Raw genomic sequence first — 13,244 nt, forward strand, 5'->3', positions numbered from 1 at the left:
AGATTCCATGTACACTAATTGAACTATCTTCCAATAAAGTCGTCCCAGGAACGCAACTTAGCAATATTGGCAATATTATTTGCAAGTCGTCTATTTTAAAATGTATAATACATGTCTGAATTAATAATATGAATGAGTCAGATAAAATAAAATTATTAAAAGAATATTTTACCAAGGAAGAAAAATAAAATTTGTTTAATTTATTAATGTTTTGTATTTTGAGAACGGTTTCCGAACAGGAAATCGAAACGTCAATTAACTTAGTTTACCCTTTAATTGTGGCTTAATTACAACAAAAATCTTATTAGTGTATTCTACCCTGTAATTATTATCACTGATTTTACCTATGTGTTCTCAGTCAAGTTGGAGTCAGGTAAACTCGATATGTAGCTTGTATCTGATCTGAGTAAATAACTGACAAAAAGAATATTTATTGATTCTAACATGTTATACCACCATTTGATGTTAATAAGAGCCTCAGCTAAGAGAGGAGAATTTTTATTTTTTCATTAAGAGTTCATTAGATTTCTATGTGAACCTTATCCCGGAATATATTCATATGTTTTGTGGCCAGAAACTGCCTACGAAGGATGAGTAGGTTTCTAGAGATTTAGCCAGAATGGCATGGTTGGGTAATGAAGTCATAACACCTGAGCATAATTACAGTGCTGTTGATTATATACAATTTAACACCTTTCACTTATATTGAAAAATCTTTTGTAATGATCAACTAGTAAGGCTTCTAAATAACAAATAGAGATATAAATAGTATTGAAATGTATACTGGTGAATATTTTAAAGGTCCTTGATTCTTGCGCATGATATATAACTAACATGCTGGGCAATCGTGCTAACTAATCAATATTGTTTCTGTTTTAGAAAAAATGACGACAAAATATGATCCTAATAATCCCAAAGATGCAGAAGAATTGTTAAAAATATATGAGAGTTTAGAATATGACGATACCTTGGCTCAGGAAATTGACCAGTGTAATAAAGTTTAACTCATGTTGTATTATCCAAATGACGGAAATAATTCTGACAAAAATGATATCTAAACTGATGAGAAAAACCAGTTCAATTACACTTTTCATAATATTTACCGAGGTAAACTATCTCAAAGTATGGATATTACAGCTATTTCTCAAAATTTTCAGCAATTGAGAGAACAGTGCTGTCCAAATAAAACTTTGACTGAAACTCACGAATCAGGTAACAAAAGAAAAAGGAAGGTTGCAGAAATTTCACAAGATTCTGAAAACAGAAAAAATCTACGAAAAGAATAGCTCGTAAGTGGGAAGAAAAATTGGAAAAATGAGCTATAAATGATGCCCTATATGAAACCCCATATACTAAATGAATAGAAACAACAAAATTTTAAGCCAATCGATGTGTTTAAATTATTTTTTGATGAAAAATTCATGGACTATCTTTGTAAAGAAACGGTAAAGTAGGCTTCACAAAAATCCTGTCCATTCTCTTTGTCCGTTGATGATTTATATAAATACTTTGGCATCTTTATTCTCTCTGGAGACCACCCACTGTCTTCTAGGAGAATGTATTGGGAATGTCGAGGGCACTCTTACTCACATCTAGTTAGTAATACTATGAGTTGAAACAGATTTGAACAGATTCATAGATTTTTACACTTTATTGAGTTAAAATAAAGTTTAACCTCTAATTGACCATCTAAATGAAGGTTTTCATCATTACCTCCAGCCAGTGAACGGAAGCTTTGTAGTGGACGACGCCATATTATTAACGACGCCGTATTATGAACATCATTTAATGAAGCAGTATATTCGAAGAAAACCTATCTGTTACGGATATAAATTCTGGTGCGTTGCGATCAATAAAGGTAAGCTTGCAAAATTTCATCCCTATACTGGAAGTGGAGACAAATTACAGGGTAACTCGTTAGGAAGTTCCATATCCGAAAATCTGTGTACAGGGTTTTTACCACAAGAATCTGTTATCCATACCGATAATTTTTTCACATTTTTACCTTTATTGACAAGGTTGCGAGATCAAAAGATGCACTGTATCGGCTCAATTAGAAAAGACAGAATTGAAAGAGCCCCACTCAAAGAAATAAAAAAAAAAACAAATTGTTAAAACTTCCCACGCTCTACATAGCAAAGAACATCAGCTCACTCTTGTTCACTGAAATGACAATAATAAAGTTACTATGAAAACTAATATTTCAACTTTAGAATTATTTACTATGGGAGACTGTAAAAGATGGTCCATAAAAGACCAGATAACAAGAAAATGGGTGGTATAGACTCAATTCGAATTCGATCTAAAAAATGGTATTGGGCGATATTTGGATTTTGTTTAAATGGGACTATAGTCAACATGTGGCTTCTTTACCACAACATTGAGTCAATTTGTTTATTAGAATTTTGGATGTGAGAAATTCGTTTAGATAATGTGAGTAATTTGGTGGACAATATTGAAAAACAACGAAAGTGCGCAAATGTGGCAAGTGTACCAAACATCGATGCATTAAAATGTAATGTAAGACTTCATATCGAGCAATGTTTTGTCAAATATCACACGTTGTAAAAAATTTTAAAATAAATAATGTTTTATGAAATATTATGTTCTTTATTGCAAAGCGTATGATACATCAAACGTCAAAAAAGACAGTTACAAAGAAAAAAAACGTAAATTTTGCACATTGCTATTAAAAACAACCTCTCTTTATTTAATTTTCAAGTTTTGGGGATTATTTGGGAAAGTATTTAGTATTTATTTTCATATTTTACATTTAATATTGTTATCACTATTATAATATGATCTTATTTAATGGTATATTCTAATTACTTTAAACGATACTATTTTCTGCTATTCAGTAATATTTCATTGTTAAACTGGCTAGCATATTTAGTCTGTTTTTAAGTTCAAAGAATCTGACTTCTCTTTGTTATTTTGGAAATTACGTCGCAAACACAGAAACCGCTGTAAAGTATCATATTTCTGTGACCATTTTAGTTGAATTATTTCCATTCAACATCGCAATACAATACGCGCTTCTCCCATAGACCACCTAAGAACAGGTAAAGGGTTTTTCTGACCATCTCAACACACTTTCTATTGAGACAGCGTACTGAAAACATCCAGTTGATCGGTTACGTCCTTGTTTCGTGCCTCGACCGGCGTCGCGACGGGCATATACAAATCTACTTCACTGGCTGCGATTAATACACCAATATTTCAAAGGTAAGTCTTTTTCTTTGTACAGATAACTGCAATGAGTTAAGCTAGATAATTTTAGTAATTTATTCACAATTAATATTTGCTATTTTCGCTAATTTGTTTACAGTCAAAATATTGCATTTTTTCTTCGATATTATTCTAATTTCATTTAACCAGCGACCTCTAGTTTTACACAAAACAGGGATTAATAGATTAAGTCGGTATAAAGCAAAACCGTGTATTGAATACTCACAATCCAAAATTAAAAGAGAGAGATATAATACGGTTTAAATTTTAATTAAACATTGATACGACACTGTAATACAATCGTTGCATAAAATATATTCAGTTATAAATATATTACGTATGTTAATTAACTAGATTTATCAGCAGGTATCATATTCCAAATTCCATTATTCAGATTATATTCCAAACCGCAATATTTATTATGCAGAAAACTTGATTTCTGTCTTATACACAGCTCTAGTGACATTGGTTTTTATTTTCGACCGCTGTTTAAAGTCGCCTTTTTTAATCACAAATCAAAATAAATATAACACCAAACCGATTATTATCGTTCTTGATCAAAATAAGTACCATCAGTATGATTACAAATGAGTTGTTGTTAACGGAACATTCCAAAGTGCGTCAACAATGGGGTAAATCTTTAAAGGATGTTCTCCAAGATATTCAGATATTAAAGGAGTGGTGTGAAACTCAAAAACATTTTCCCGAAATTCCAGGTAATTCACTAAACTAATTAAATCATTAGATAACACAAAATTGTTGCTTTTTTTATTTCAATTGACCGCATCAACTATTAAGATTGGTTAAGCCGGATAACTATATTTTTGAAAGAAGTGTTTACCAAAGTAAAGTCGGTATCAGTATGTTTACAGACTTATTTATTTCAAATGATTGCAGTACCCTACCCTCCTAAGGAAAACCACAGTTTCTGAAGTACTTATAATAATGAGTAAATGGACTTCAAGGGACTATGGATTTATATCAATAAATCTGTAAATAAACTATGTTTAAAAAAAAGGAGCAGTAGTTTGTCCTAATTTTATGCTTACTATGGCAGATATTGGGAAAAAAGCGTAAGTAATATGAGGAATTGCTAAGTAAAACTACAGCATCTACGGATGTTATGTTTTTGCGGTGTTTTTTCTTAGCATAATGTTAAAGAAAATATAATTAAACAACAAAATAAGTTTTTGAATAATTCATTAAAAATGCATATTTAATAAAAATAGCCATATTTATTAGACCGGATAAACCGTAACAAACAAATTTTAATACAAAAGAAAAAAAAATAAATATAGAAAGAAATTATCTTATTAATCCTTAGCTCCCTTAAGGTTTTGCCAAAATTGTAATCTATTTGAAGGCATTATGGTTTTGAGATTTTGGGCAATACTCAGTTTAGGTCACTCTACACATAACCAAGCTTTTATATGACAGTTAACATACGCTTAAATGGTGTCAGAGTTGCCACGTCTCCAGTTTTTTCATACTCTCACATATTATAAAAATGCATTGAAATTATATAAAAAATCATAGATTTTAATTAAATTAAAGATAATAATTAAATGCATATACAATAAAATTGATTAAAATGACATAAAAAATTAATAGTATTAATTAAATTACCGTATATAATAGAAATGCATTGAAATTAGTTAGCGTAGCGGGTTGACCATTCGCACCTAATAATAAGGTCCTAATAGATAAGATTTGGAACGTGCTAATTTACAATATTTTACTGCATTTAAAGCATCAGAAAATATTTGTTTTATACTTATTTAAAACTTGTAGCTTCTCATAATACAAATTATAATTTCGTAAAAGTAACTTATATTTTAAACCTTCATATACAGTTTACAAAAAAAATATGGCAAGTTTTATACTTATTTAAAATTTGTAGCTTCTCATAACACAAATTATTATTGAGTATTGCCCGAGATTTTTAATAAGGGTTTCTTTTTTGTTTTTTAATACTCCACATGGGGATGTAAATGCCTGGCTGGGAAGTTTTTTATTTAAAACTTTATTTTCAAGAAAATTTATTCCGAACCTACTATCGGAGTTATTTGTTAACTTGTACTTTAGAGAAAATGATCTTCTGTTGACAACAATTTCTCCTTTTTTCGCCAAGTGAGGACGAGGCTCTATTTTTTTAATTTTTGCTTGTGACACGAAATCTTGACACTTGACAAAAAACCTGTATACTGCATTGCTTTTATATTAACCTTTTCTGAATTTGCATTTCCAACAGCTGTCACAAAATCGTTAAAATCGTAGGTTTTCTTTTGTTTTTTTAAAGATAGTTTCACCTGATGGTGGAAGCTCATCTGCGGACACGAAGGTGTGTCCTGGTTCAAAATACTAAATACAAATATCTTGATCAGATATAGCGTAAGAATTTACAATATATACAAGGAAATATAAAAAACTCAAATATTTATTTTGACCTGAGCATTTATCAACCCAAAGGACAAAATGTTCGACATACCTGTAATGTAAAAAGAAAGAATTTGATGAGGTAATTATTTCTGCTTTTCCCCGTCCAGTTATATCGTCAGACCACGGGCATGCAAAAGTTTTTTGTTTTTTTCCTTTACCCACGGATACAAAGCTTTCATTGAATGTCAATATTCTTTGGGTAAATATTGCTTTCTTAAACATATCGATTCTTAGTAACATTATAACATTTTGTAAGTCAACATAAGTAGAAGGGTAGCCACTTGAAGACAATTTGAGCTTTGACCTCTGACGTCACAAGCCCCGTCTACATTGATCCCCACTCTACGCTCAAGGTCACACTCCAGGTCATGCAAACTGCTTAAAATTTAGGAAATCGTATTTCCCTTGTTGCTTAAAATTTGTTAAAGCTGTTCAAGATCTGATTAAGACCTGTTCGAGACCTGATCAAAACCTATTCAAAACCTGATCAAAACCTGTTCAAGACCTGTTCGAGACCTGATCAAAATCTGTTCAAGACCTGTTCAAGACCTGTTCAAGACCTGATCAAAACCAGTTCAAAACCTGATCAAGACCTGATCAAGACTTGTTTGAGACCTGATCTAAAGCTGTTCAAAGATTGATCGTATACCTACATTTTACTATGAATAAAGATTCGAAAAGAAAATTTATAACAAAACAGAGAAACATCCTAAGTAAATTGAGACAACTCAAACAAGGACAAATAATTCAAGAAGATTGATTCATCGTAAAATGTATGTATACGATCAATCTTTGAACAGCTTTAGATTAGGTCTCGAACAGGTTTTGATCAGGTCTTGATCAGGTCTTGATCAGGTCTTGATCAGGTCTTGATCAGGTTTTGAACAAGTTTTGATCAGGTCTCGAACAGGTCTTGATCAGGTCTTGAACAGCTTTAACAAATTTTAAGCAGTTTGCGTGACCTGAGCGGCTTGAGCGTGGAGTGGGGACGAATTTAGACGGCGCTTGTGACGTCAGAGGTCAAAGGTCAAAGTGTCTTCAAGTGGCTACCCTTCTACTAACATAGACTTTAGGGGTCGTTAATGTATCTGGTTCATTTGTATCCAAATGATATAATTCTCTTGAATCTCTGGCAGGTTGAATGTGTTCTTTACAGCTATCATATTTACTACATGCTGGATTCAAGTTCTCAGAATTTTGCTCTTTATTGTGTAGTTGGAATGCTTTACACAGTTCGCACTCTTCATGGCCCAGCTTTGTAAAAGATACGTTTTTATTTTTAAGATGCTTTTGATTAACCTTATACAAGCATCAAGGTTCAGAGTAGATATTTTGCTTTTACAGGCCGCCTTCACACGTCCATCTTTTTTTAAGCAAATAGGAGTAGACGATTGAAATACGCGCGAATTACGTAGCAAAAACACCGCGATTGTGTACAGAATAAACTGCAGGCTCCGTCATGTATATGCTGGATTTTACCTATGTAAAGTTAAGTAATATTGTATTTGCGGGGTTCTTCCATAGTTCCACGCATGTGTTCGTAGATGCTAGGTTTAGTATTTCTTTCAGAATATATATATTTGGGATTATAAATACTGTACTCTTCTTAAATAATCATGTAAGATAAACTCTCTAGATCTAATTTCCACGCTTAACTAAATTTTCATAATTTTTACATATGCGATGTTTTTCCTAAGGACGGCAGTACCTTGGATGATACCAATACCACAAAAAAATCAATTTTTTTAAACCAAAATTTTCATGTCTGGTCGGAATTTTTCTGAGAAATAATATATTGTAGTATTTTTTATTAATCTAATTTATTGTCTTTATTTATTATCAATATAACACTTACAAGTTTAAAGTCTTTATTTGTACAATATAACTAATTTATTTCACACTAATAATTAAATAATTTATTTACATTTATTACGATACGCGCGTTATATTTTAAAAACTCGACGCGATGTTATTTTTCAGACTAACTGTCCTTAACAAAATTCCCTCTTTAAATATAAAATGCCGTTAATCGAGAATTCCGGCGATTCACTTCGAATAGACGAGAAGATCACTCGGACTGGTCTTTCAGCTTAGCGGCGAAATTACTAGAATTCGGTCGGCGATCCTTGCTGAATGGTCTCGAACGCAATGGAACTGGTTTTAGCGTAGGGGTCCCTTGGATATTGCCTACTAGAAAAATACTTATTAGAAAAACATGTTTACAGTTTTGAGTCATATTATGCGTCATTATTTATCGTAACAATATCATTAGGTTATGCTGCAAATCGAAGTTCTTCTGTTGTACTTGGAATATGATTATTAATTATTAAGCAACGTTTTAGTTGTACCCATATGTACTCTACCAGATTTAAGTTCTGGCTATATGGTGGATAATTAAAAGTTTAAAACTAAATTAAGCTTAGCTTATAACCAGTTATCGGTGCTTCTTTATTCTTAAAACTAATGATTTTATTTTATTTTGTTTTTCTTATGGTGTTCTATCCAATTAGCGGATGTTGATGACAATTCTAGCATCCTCCTCTCGGTCTTGTGTGGCTCTAAAGAGTGCATGGACATCGGGGTTTGTCCAATCCCTTATGATTTTAAGCCATGAGTATTTCTTTCTTCCGACGCCCCGTTTTCCTTCTATCTTCCCTTTCATAACAAGTTTTAAGAACTGGTACTTGGAATTTCGAAATATATGACCCACATAAGCAGTTTTCTTCTTTTTATTATTGGCAACAATTCTCGTTCTCTGCCCATTCGATTTAATACTTCGACATTTATTGTGTGGTCTATACAGGGAATTTTAAGTAGTCTTCTAAATACCCACATTTCAAAGGCTTTCAATCGGTTCGTCACATTGGCCTTTATGGTCCAGGTTTCTACACCATGTAGCAGTATGGAGTAAATGTAACATTTTACAAAACGATATCGAAGCGTTAAGTTAAGGCTGCTGTTGCTTAGCAAGGTTCTCATATTAGTAAATGCTGTTCTGGCTTGCTCAATCCTGCTACGTATCTCTATGTCTGGATTTAGATCTTCAGTTATCCAACTACCGAGATATCTGAACTTGGGGACCTTTTGAATGTTCTTATTGTTTACTCTTATATTTAATTGCATATTTCGTGTTCTACTAACCACCATTACCTTCGTCTTGTCTATATTAATCTTCAAGCCCAGTCGTTCTACTTCAGTGTTTATTCTATCTATTAGTCGTTGTAGCGCTTCTTGGCTATCAGCTATTATGACAGCATCATCAGCATAGCGAAGATTACTAATAGTCTGTCCGATGATTTTGATTTCATCTTCAGTGTCACTTAAGGCTCTATCGAAAATCGTTTCAGAGTAAAGATTAAAAAGAAGGGGTAACAGAACACAACCCTGTCGTACACCTTTTTCGATTGAGAAATATGATATAGATTCCAGTCCTACTCTCACAGATGTAACTTGAGTCATGTACTCCATTCGCTTAGCTCCGGCATATTTTGACAGATTCATTGTCGGAAACCATCGAGTTAGAATCTATAGAGAGGGCATCACGTGACTAAAAACGACCTCACTTCGGCCATATTGCTTTGCCACTTTTGACAGATCGTATATGTTTATTTACGTTGGTTGTTTTTCGAATATTTTTAGTTTTATAATACTTTTATAGAAACTGTAATAGTATATTGTGATAGTGCATAATAATGGTTTCTTGTTCTCAACGTAGTTGCAGTAGCAGAAGCGGTATTAATAAAAAATCTTCAGGAATATCGTTCCACAGGTTTGTATACAAACATGTAAACAAAGTAATGGCCCGTACTTCAGAGAATAAATTAATAGTATTTGACTGTATTAATTTATCTTTATGTATAATATATCGTGTTTTTAGTGTTTACCGCGGGATAAATAAATCATATTTTATTAAAAATGTATTGCACTTTTTTAGATTATGATTAAATCTTCTAAATAACTAGTCATATTTTTCTAGTAGTTTTATTATTATTGAGTCCATCCCTGATTCCACCGCCATATTGGTTTCACAGTTAGCCACGCCTACCTACGCCGTTTTTAGTACATACGTTAATATGCTCATAGCTTCTCCATAGATTCTAACTCGATGTCGGAAACCTACAACACAACAATTCCTACTTGTCAGTATTAATAGCTCAAGTATCCAACTATTGCAGACTTCTTTCTTTAAAAAAAGAAGAATTATTCTAAATAGTGGAAGTGTATAATAAACCCATCAAATTTTGGGTAGTATATATTTAAAAAATATATTTTAGTTGTTATAATTTAACATAACTATTTATTATATGGTGCAGATAAATAAATATTGATTGTCGGTAATTCGCAAAGTTCAATTTTATTTACTATTTAGTTTGTTTACTATTATTATTGGCTATCAGTACGTGTTCTTGGTTGTATAGTAATTTCCAGTCACTTTTAGTCTGTCAAAAAGTAACTAACTTCGCAAAAAATAATTACTAAATTTACTAGACAGTTCGGACTGGAAATAGCCAACCAAGTATATAAAGGTTCTTTATGATTTTAAGGTCGTTCTCATCTATCGAACGTTCCTGGAGCAATCTTACTATAATTCTGAATAATTAACACAATCGAACGCTTTCTAGTAATCTATAAAGCACAGGAAGACATCTTTTTACTAATCTCTAGGACCTGGCTTAATAAGCTGATCATTCGAAATTGGTCGCAACTATTAGCGTTTGGCTTTTTTGAGATTAGTATAAAGGTTGATTAAAGCCAATCCTGTGGTATTTGACCGGATCCATAAATGTCATTAAAAATATCTACCAAGGCTTTTATATTGTCTTCACTCAACATTGTTAGAACCTCTATTTTATTATATATATATATATATATATATATATATATATATATATATATATATATATATATATATATATATATATATATATATATATACATATATATATATATATACATATATATATATATATATATATATATATATATATATATATATATATACAACCAAACTTAAATGGAATCATTTGGTATTTCTTATTATTTCGAAATTAAATTTAAAAAAGCGAATTTAAAAAAAAACCAACATATGAAGCCAAAGAATATTTAGCAATTTAATCACCAATACATAAAAACTAAAGAAAACAAAAAATGGTAAACTCTTGAAATAATAAATTGAAACCACTTGTTTTAATATTAATAACATAAAAATTTTCAATGCGAAACGACTAATTTTTAAATTGTTTTTATTTATTTGTGTTTTTATTAGTGGTCAGTGTAACCACCCTTAACCCTTATGCAATCTTCAATTTGCGTGGGCATGCTCCTGAACAAGTTGTCAATATTTTGTTGTGGCAGGTTGTTAAATTCTTCAAGAGCATATCCCACAATTGCTCTATAGGGTTGAGCAAACAGGTCACGCTAGAACAGTGATATTTCTGCTTCAAGGATGTCTGTAATCACTCTGGTGATATGTGGAGGCGCTTTATCGTGCATGAAAATTAAATTTTGTCGCAGTGCATCTCTCGAGAGTCTAACTGCAGGTTCTAGAACTAAATGAACATACCTTCGACTATTAAAGTTGGTTGGATAAAAATTAAAGAAGTTTTTTACTGATCCTAATGTTTTTTTAAGAACATGAAACTTCCTCTGTGAACACATCTGGTAATTTTCGTGGTTGCATGTCTTCTTCACTATCTTAGTACACAAATTCATCATCGTCGAATTCGTCGATCATCTGATTTTTCACGAATTCTGGTTTCGACTGAAAATAGCACATTTTGCTAATTTCTAATGTCCCAGTTTTGATGTTAAAGATACCAATTTAAGCAATCAATATTGAGTGGTCTCGATAACTCGAGAACCCGTAACTGTCTACTGTGGTATAGTCCTTGGGTACGAAGTCCTTTTCTTATCATTTCAACTGAAACACTTACACCTGTAGCTTTTAAAACTTGCCTTTGTAGCTGTGGGTAAAAAATTGTTGGGTCTTTTAGGTAATTGGCTAATGAAACGATCGTGGCAAGTCATTGTTACTTTTTAGGCAGTTTGCCTTAGTCTATTCTGAAGCGTTACTAATTCCTGATGCCTAGCACAAATTTTTGACACAACTCCCTGTGTTACATCCACCACTGTTGCAATGTCCTTCGGAGACATTTCTTTACAGAGACAAGACCAATAATATTTGTTTGAACAAATTTGAACTCAAAAGTAAGTTTATTTAGTTTCGAATAATGTACAACTAAAGCAAATAATCTATCAAAGTACCGAGCTGTGTTATCTCATTCATACGATATCAAAGATCATTGGAAGAAAACCATTAAGTCTAAGTTGTGTAATAGTGCAGTGGGTATACCTCCGTTCTTGTATTAGTCATATTCCATGTTCTAAATACATATTCTCTTTTATACTTCATCGATGAACAATTCCGCATTAAAACGATCACTTTTCAATATGGCATACCGATGTCAACAGGGCAAAATTGTGAACATGTGTACGATCACACACCTCTCCTAGTAACTAGAATCGTGCTGCAAACGTGGCGTTTGAAGTATATTTTACGAACGCTACGTTTTAACGACTTTGGTTCTAAACGCGCGCTTGCATGTGAACGATGTGTACAGGTCCTTAGAACAGTTGTGGATTGAATCCCCGTGAAGTAAATCCGTTAAGGATCATAGCGGGTGTAACAAGGGCTTGGCGTAACGAATTACTTTATTTTCCATGAAATTGTGTTCTAAAAAAACTATATATAATTATAATTCTTATTTACAAAAGTTAGAACATTTTTATATTTGTGTTGGATTTCTTGTGTAATAGGAACTAATTGGACGTAGTTATGCAAGGACTTATGCAACAGAAAGTGTGTTTTTCAGGAGAGACATTGTCGCAAAGCTATCTGTTGTAAATTACAGGTACAACTTACAACCTTACTGAACGTTGTACCGTGTTGTAGAGAAATAGTATTTTTATTGTTGATACTTAAACTAACATAATATATAATAGCAGCTTTGGTATTCCCAAAAAATGATGATTGGTTCCTTATTGCGTATTATACATATTAATTAATAAAATTTCACAATAGAGAAATAAAAACACAAACTTCTTTAGATTATATTTTTATTGTAATTATTTGACAATAATAATACGAAAAACTAAGTAAAAAATAAAGGCAAATCTTAAAACTAAAATAAAAAAATTTTAAAATATTAATTATAACAATACTAGTGTAATGGAAAAAATTAGGATGTTTTTGTTCAATTTTAATATATGTAATGGAATAGTATTTTAATCAGTTTCAATTTTAAAGTCCACCATCCCATTGTACCTATCAATATCATCTTCAATTTCTTCATTAGATGATAAATTACGATAAAAGTTTTTACAATCATTCGGAATTAAATGAAGAAATGATGTGATATCCTTAAGCTTTTCAGGCGATATTGGTTTTCCTTCTGGCCACAGACTTTTTAACAAAGATGACGTAGAAGGGGGCCTGCAAACTCCTCGTTTTTTTCACGTTTATTTCAACAAATTCGTTATTGTAGTTGTTACTGACGTAAATAGACATTGGTTTATTT

At 31.8% G+C, this 13,244-nt stretch overlaps 1 protein-coding gene across 1 annotated transcript in view; it reads left to right on the plus strand.

Annotated features, from left to right (window-relative positions):
* Positions 1–3,616: 3,616 nt before the first annotated feature.
* The window catches only part of LOC140446887 (alpha-tocopherol transfer protein-like), a 43,447-nt gene continuing 33,819 nt past the window's right edge, over positions 3,617–13,244 (plus strand). The window contains exon 1 of the mRNA XM_072539471.1: positions 3,617–3,944. Within this exon, the coding sequence (XP_072395572.1) occupies positions 3,806–3,944 (139 nt within the window). The 5' untranslated portion in view covers positions 3,617–3,805. The remainder of the gene's footprint in view (positions 3,945–13,244) is intronic.

The sequence above is a fragment of the Diabrotica undecimpunctata genome, chromosome 7 (genome assembly GCF_040954645.1).
Source record: "Diabrotica undecimpunctata isolate CICGRU chromosome 7, icDiaUnde3, whole genome shotgun sequence".
Classification (NCBI taxonomy): domain Eukaryota; kingdom Metazoa; phylum Arthropoda; class Insecta; order Coleoptera; family Chrysomelidae; genus Diabrotica; species Diabrotica undecimpunctata.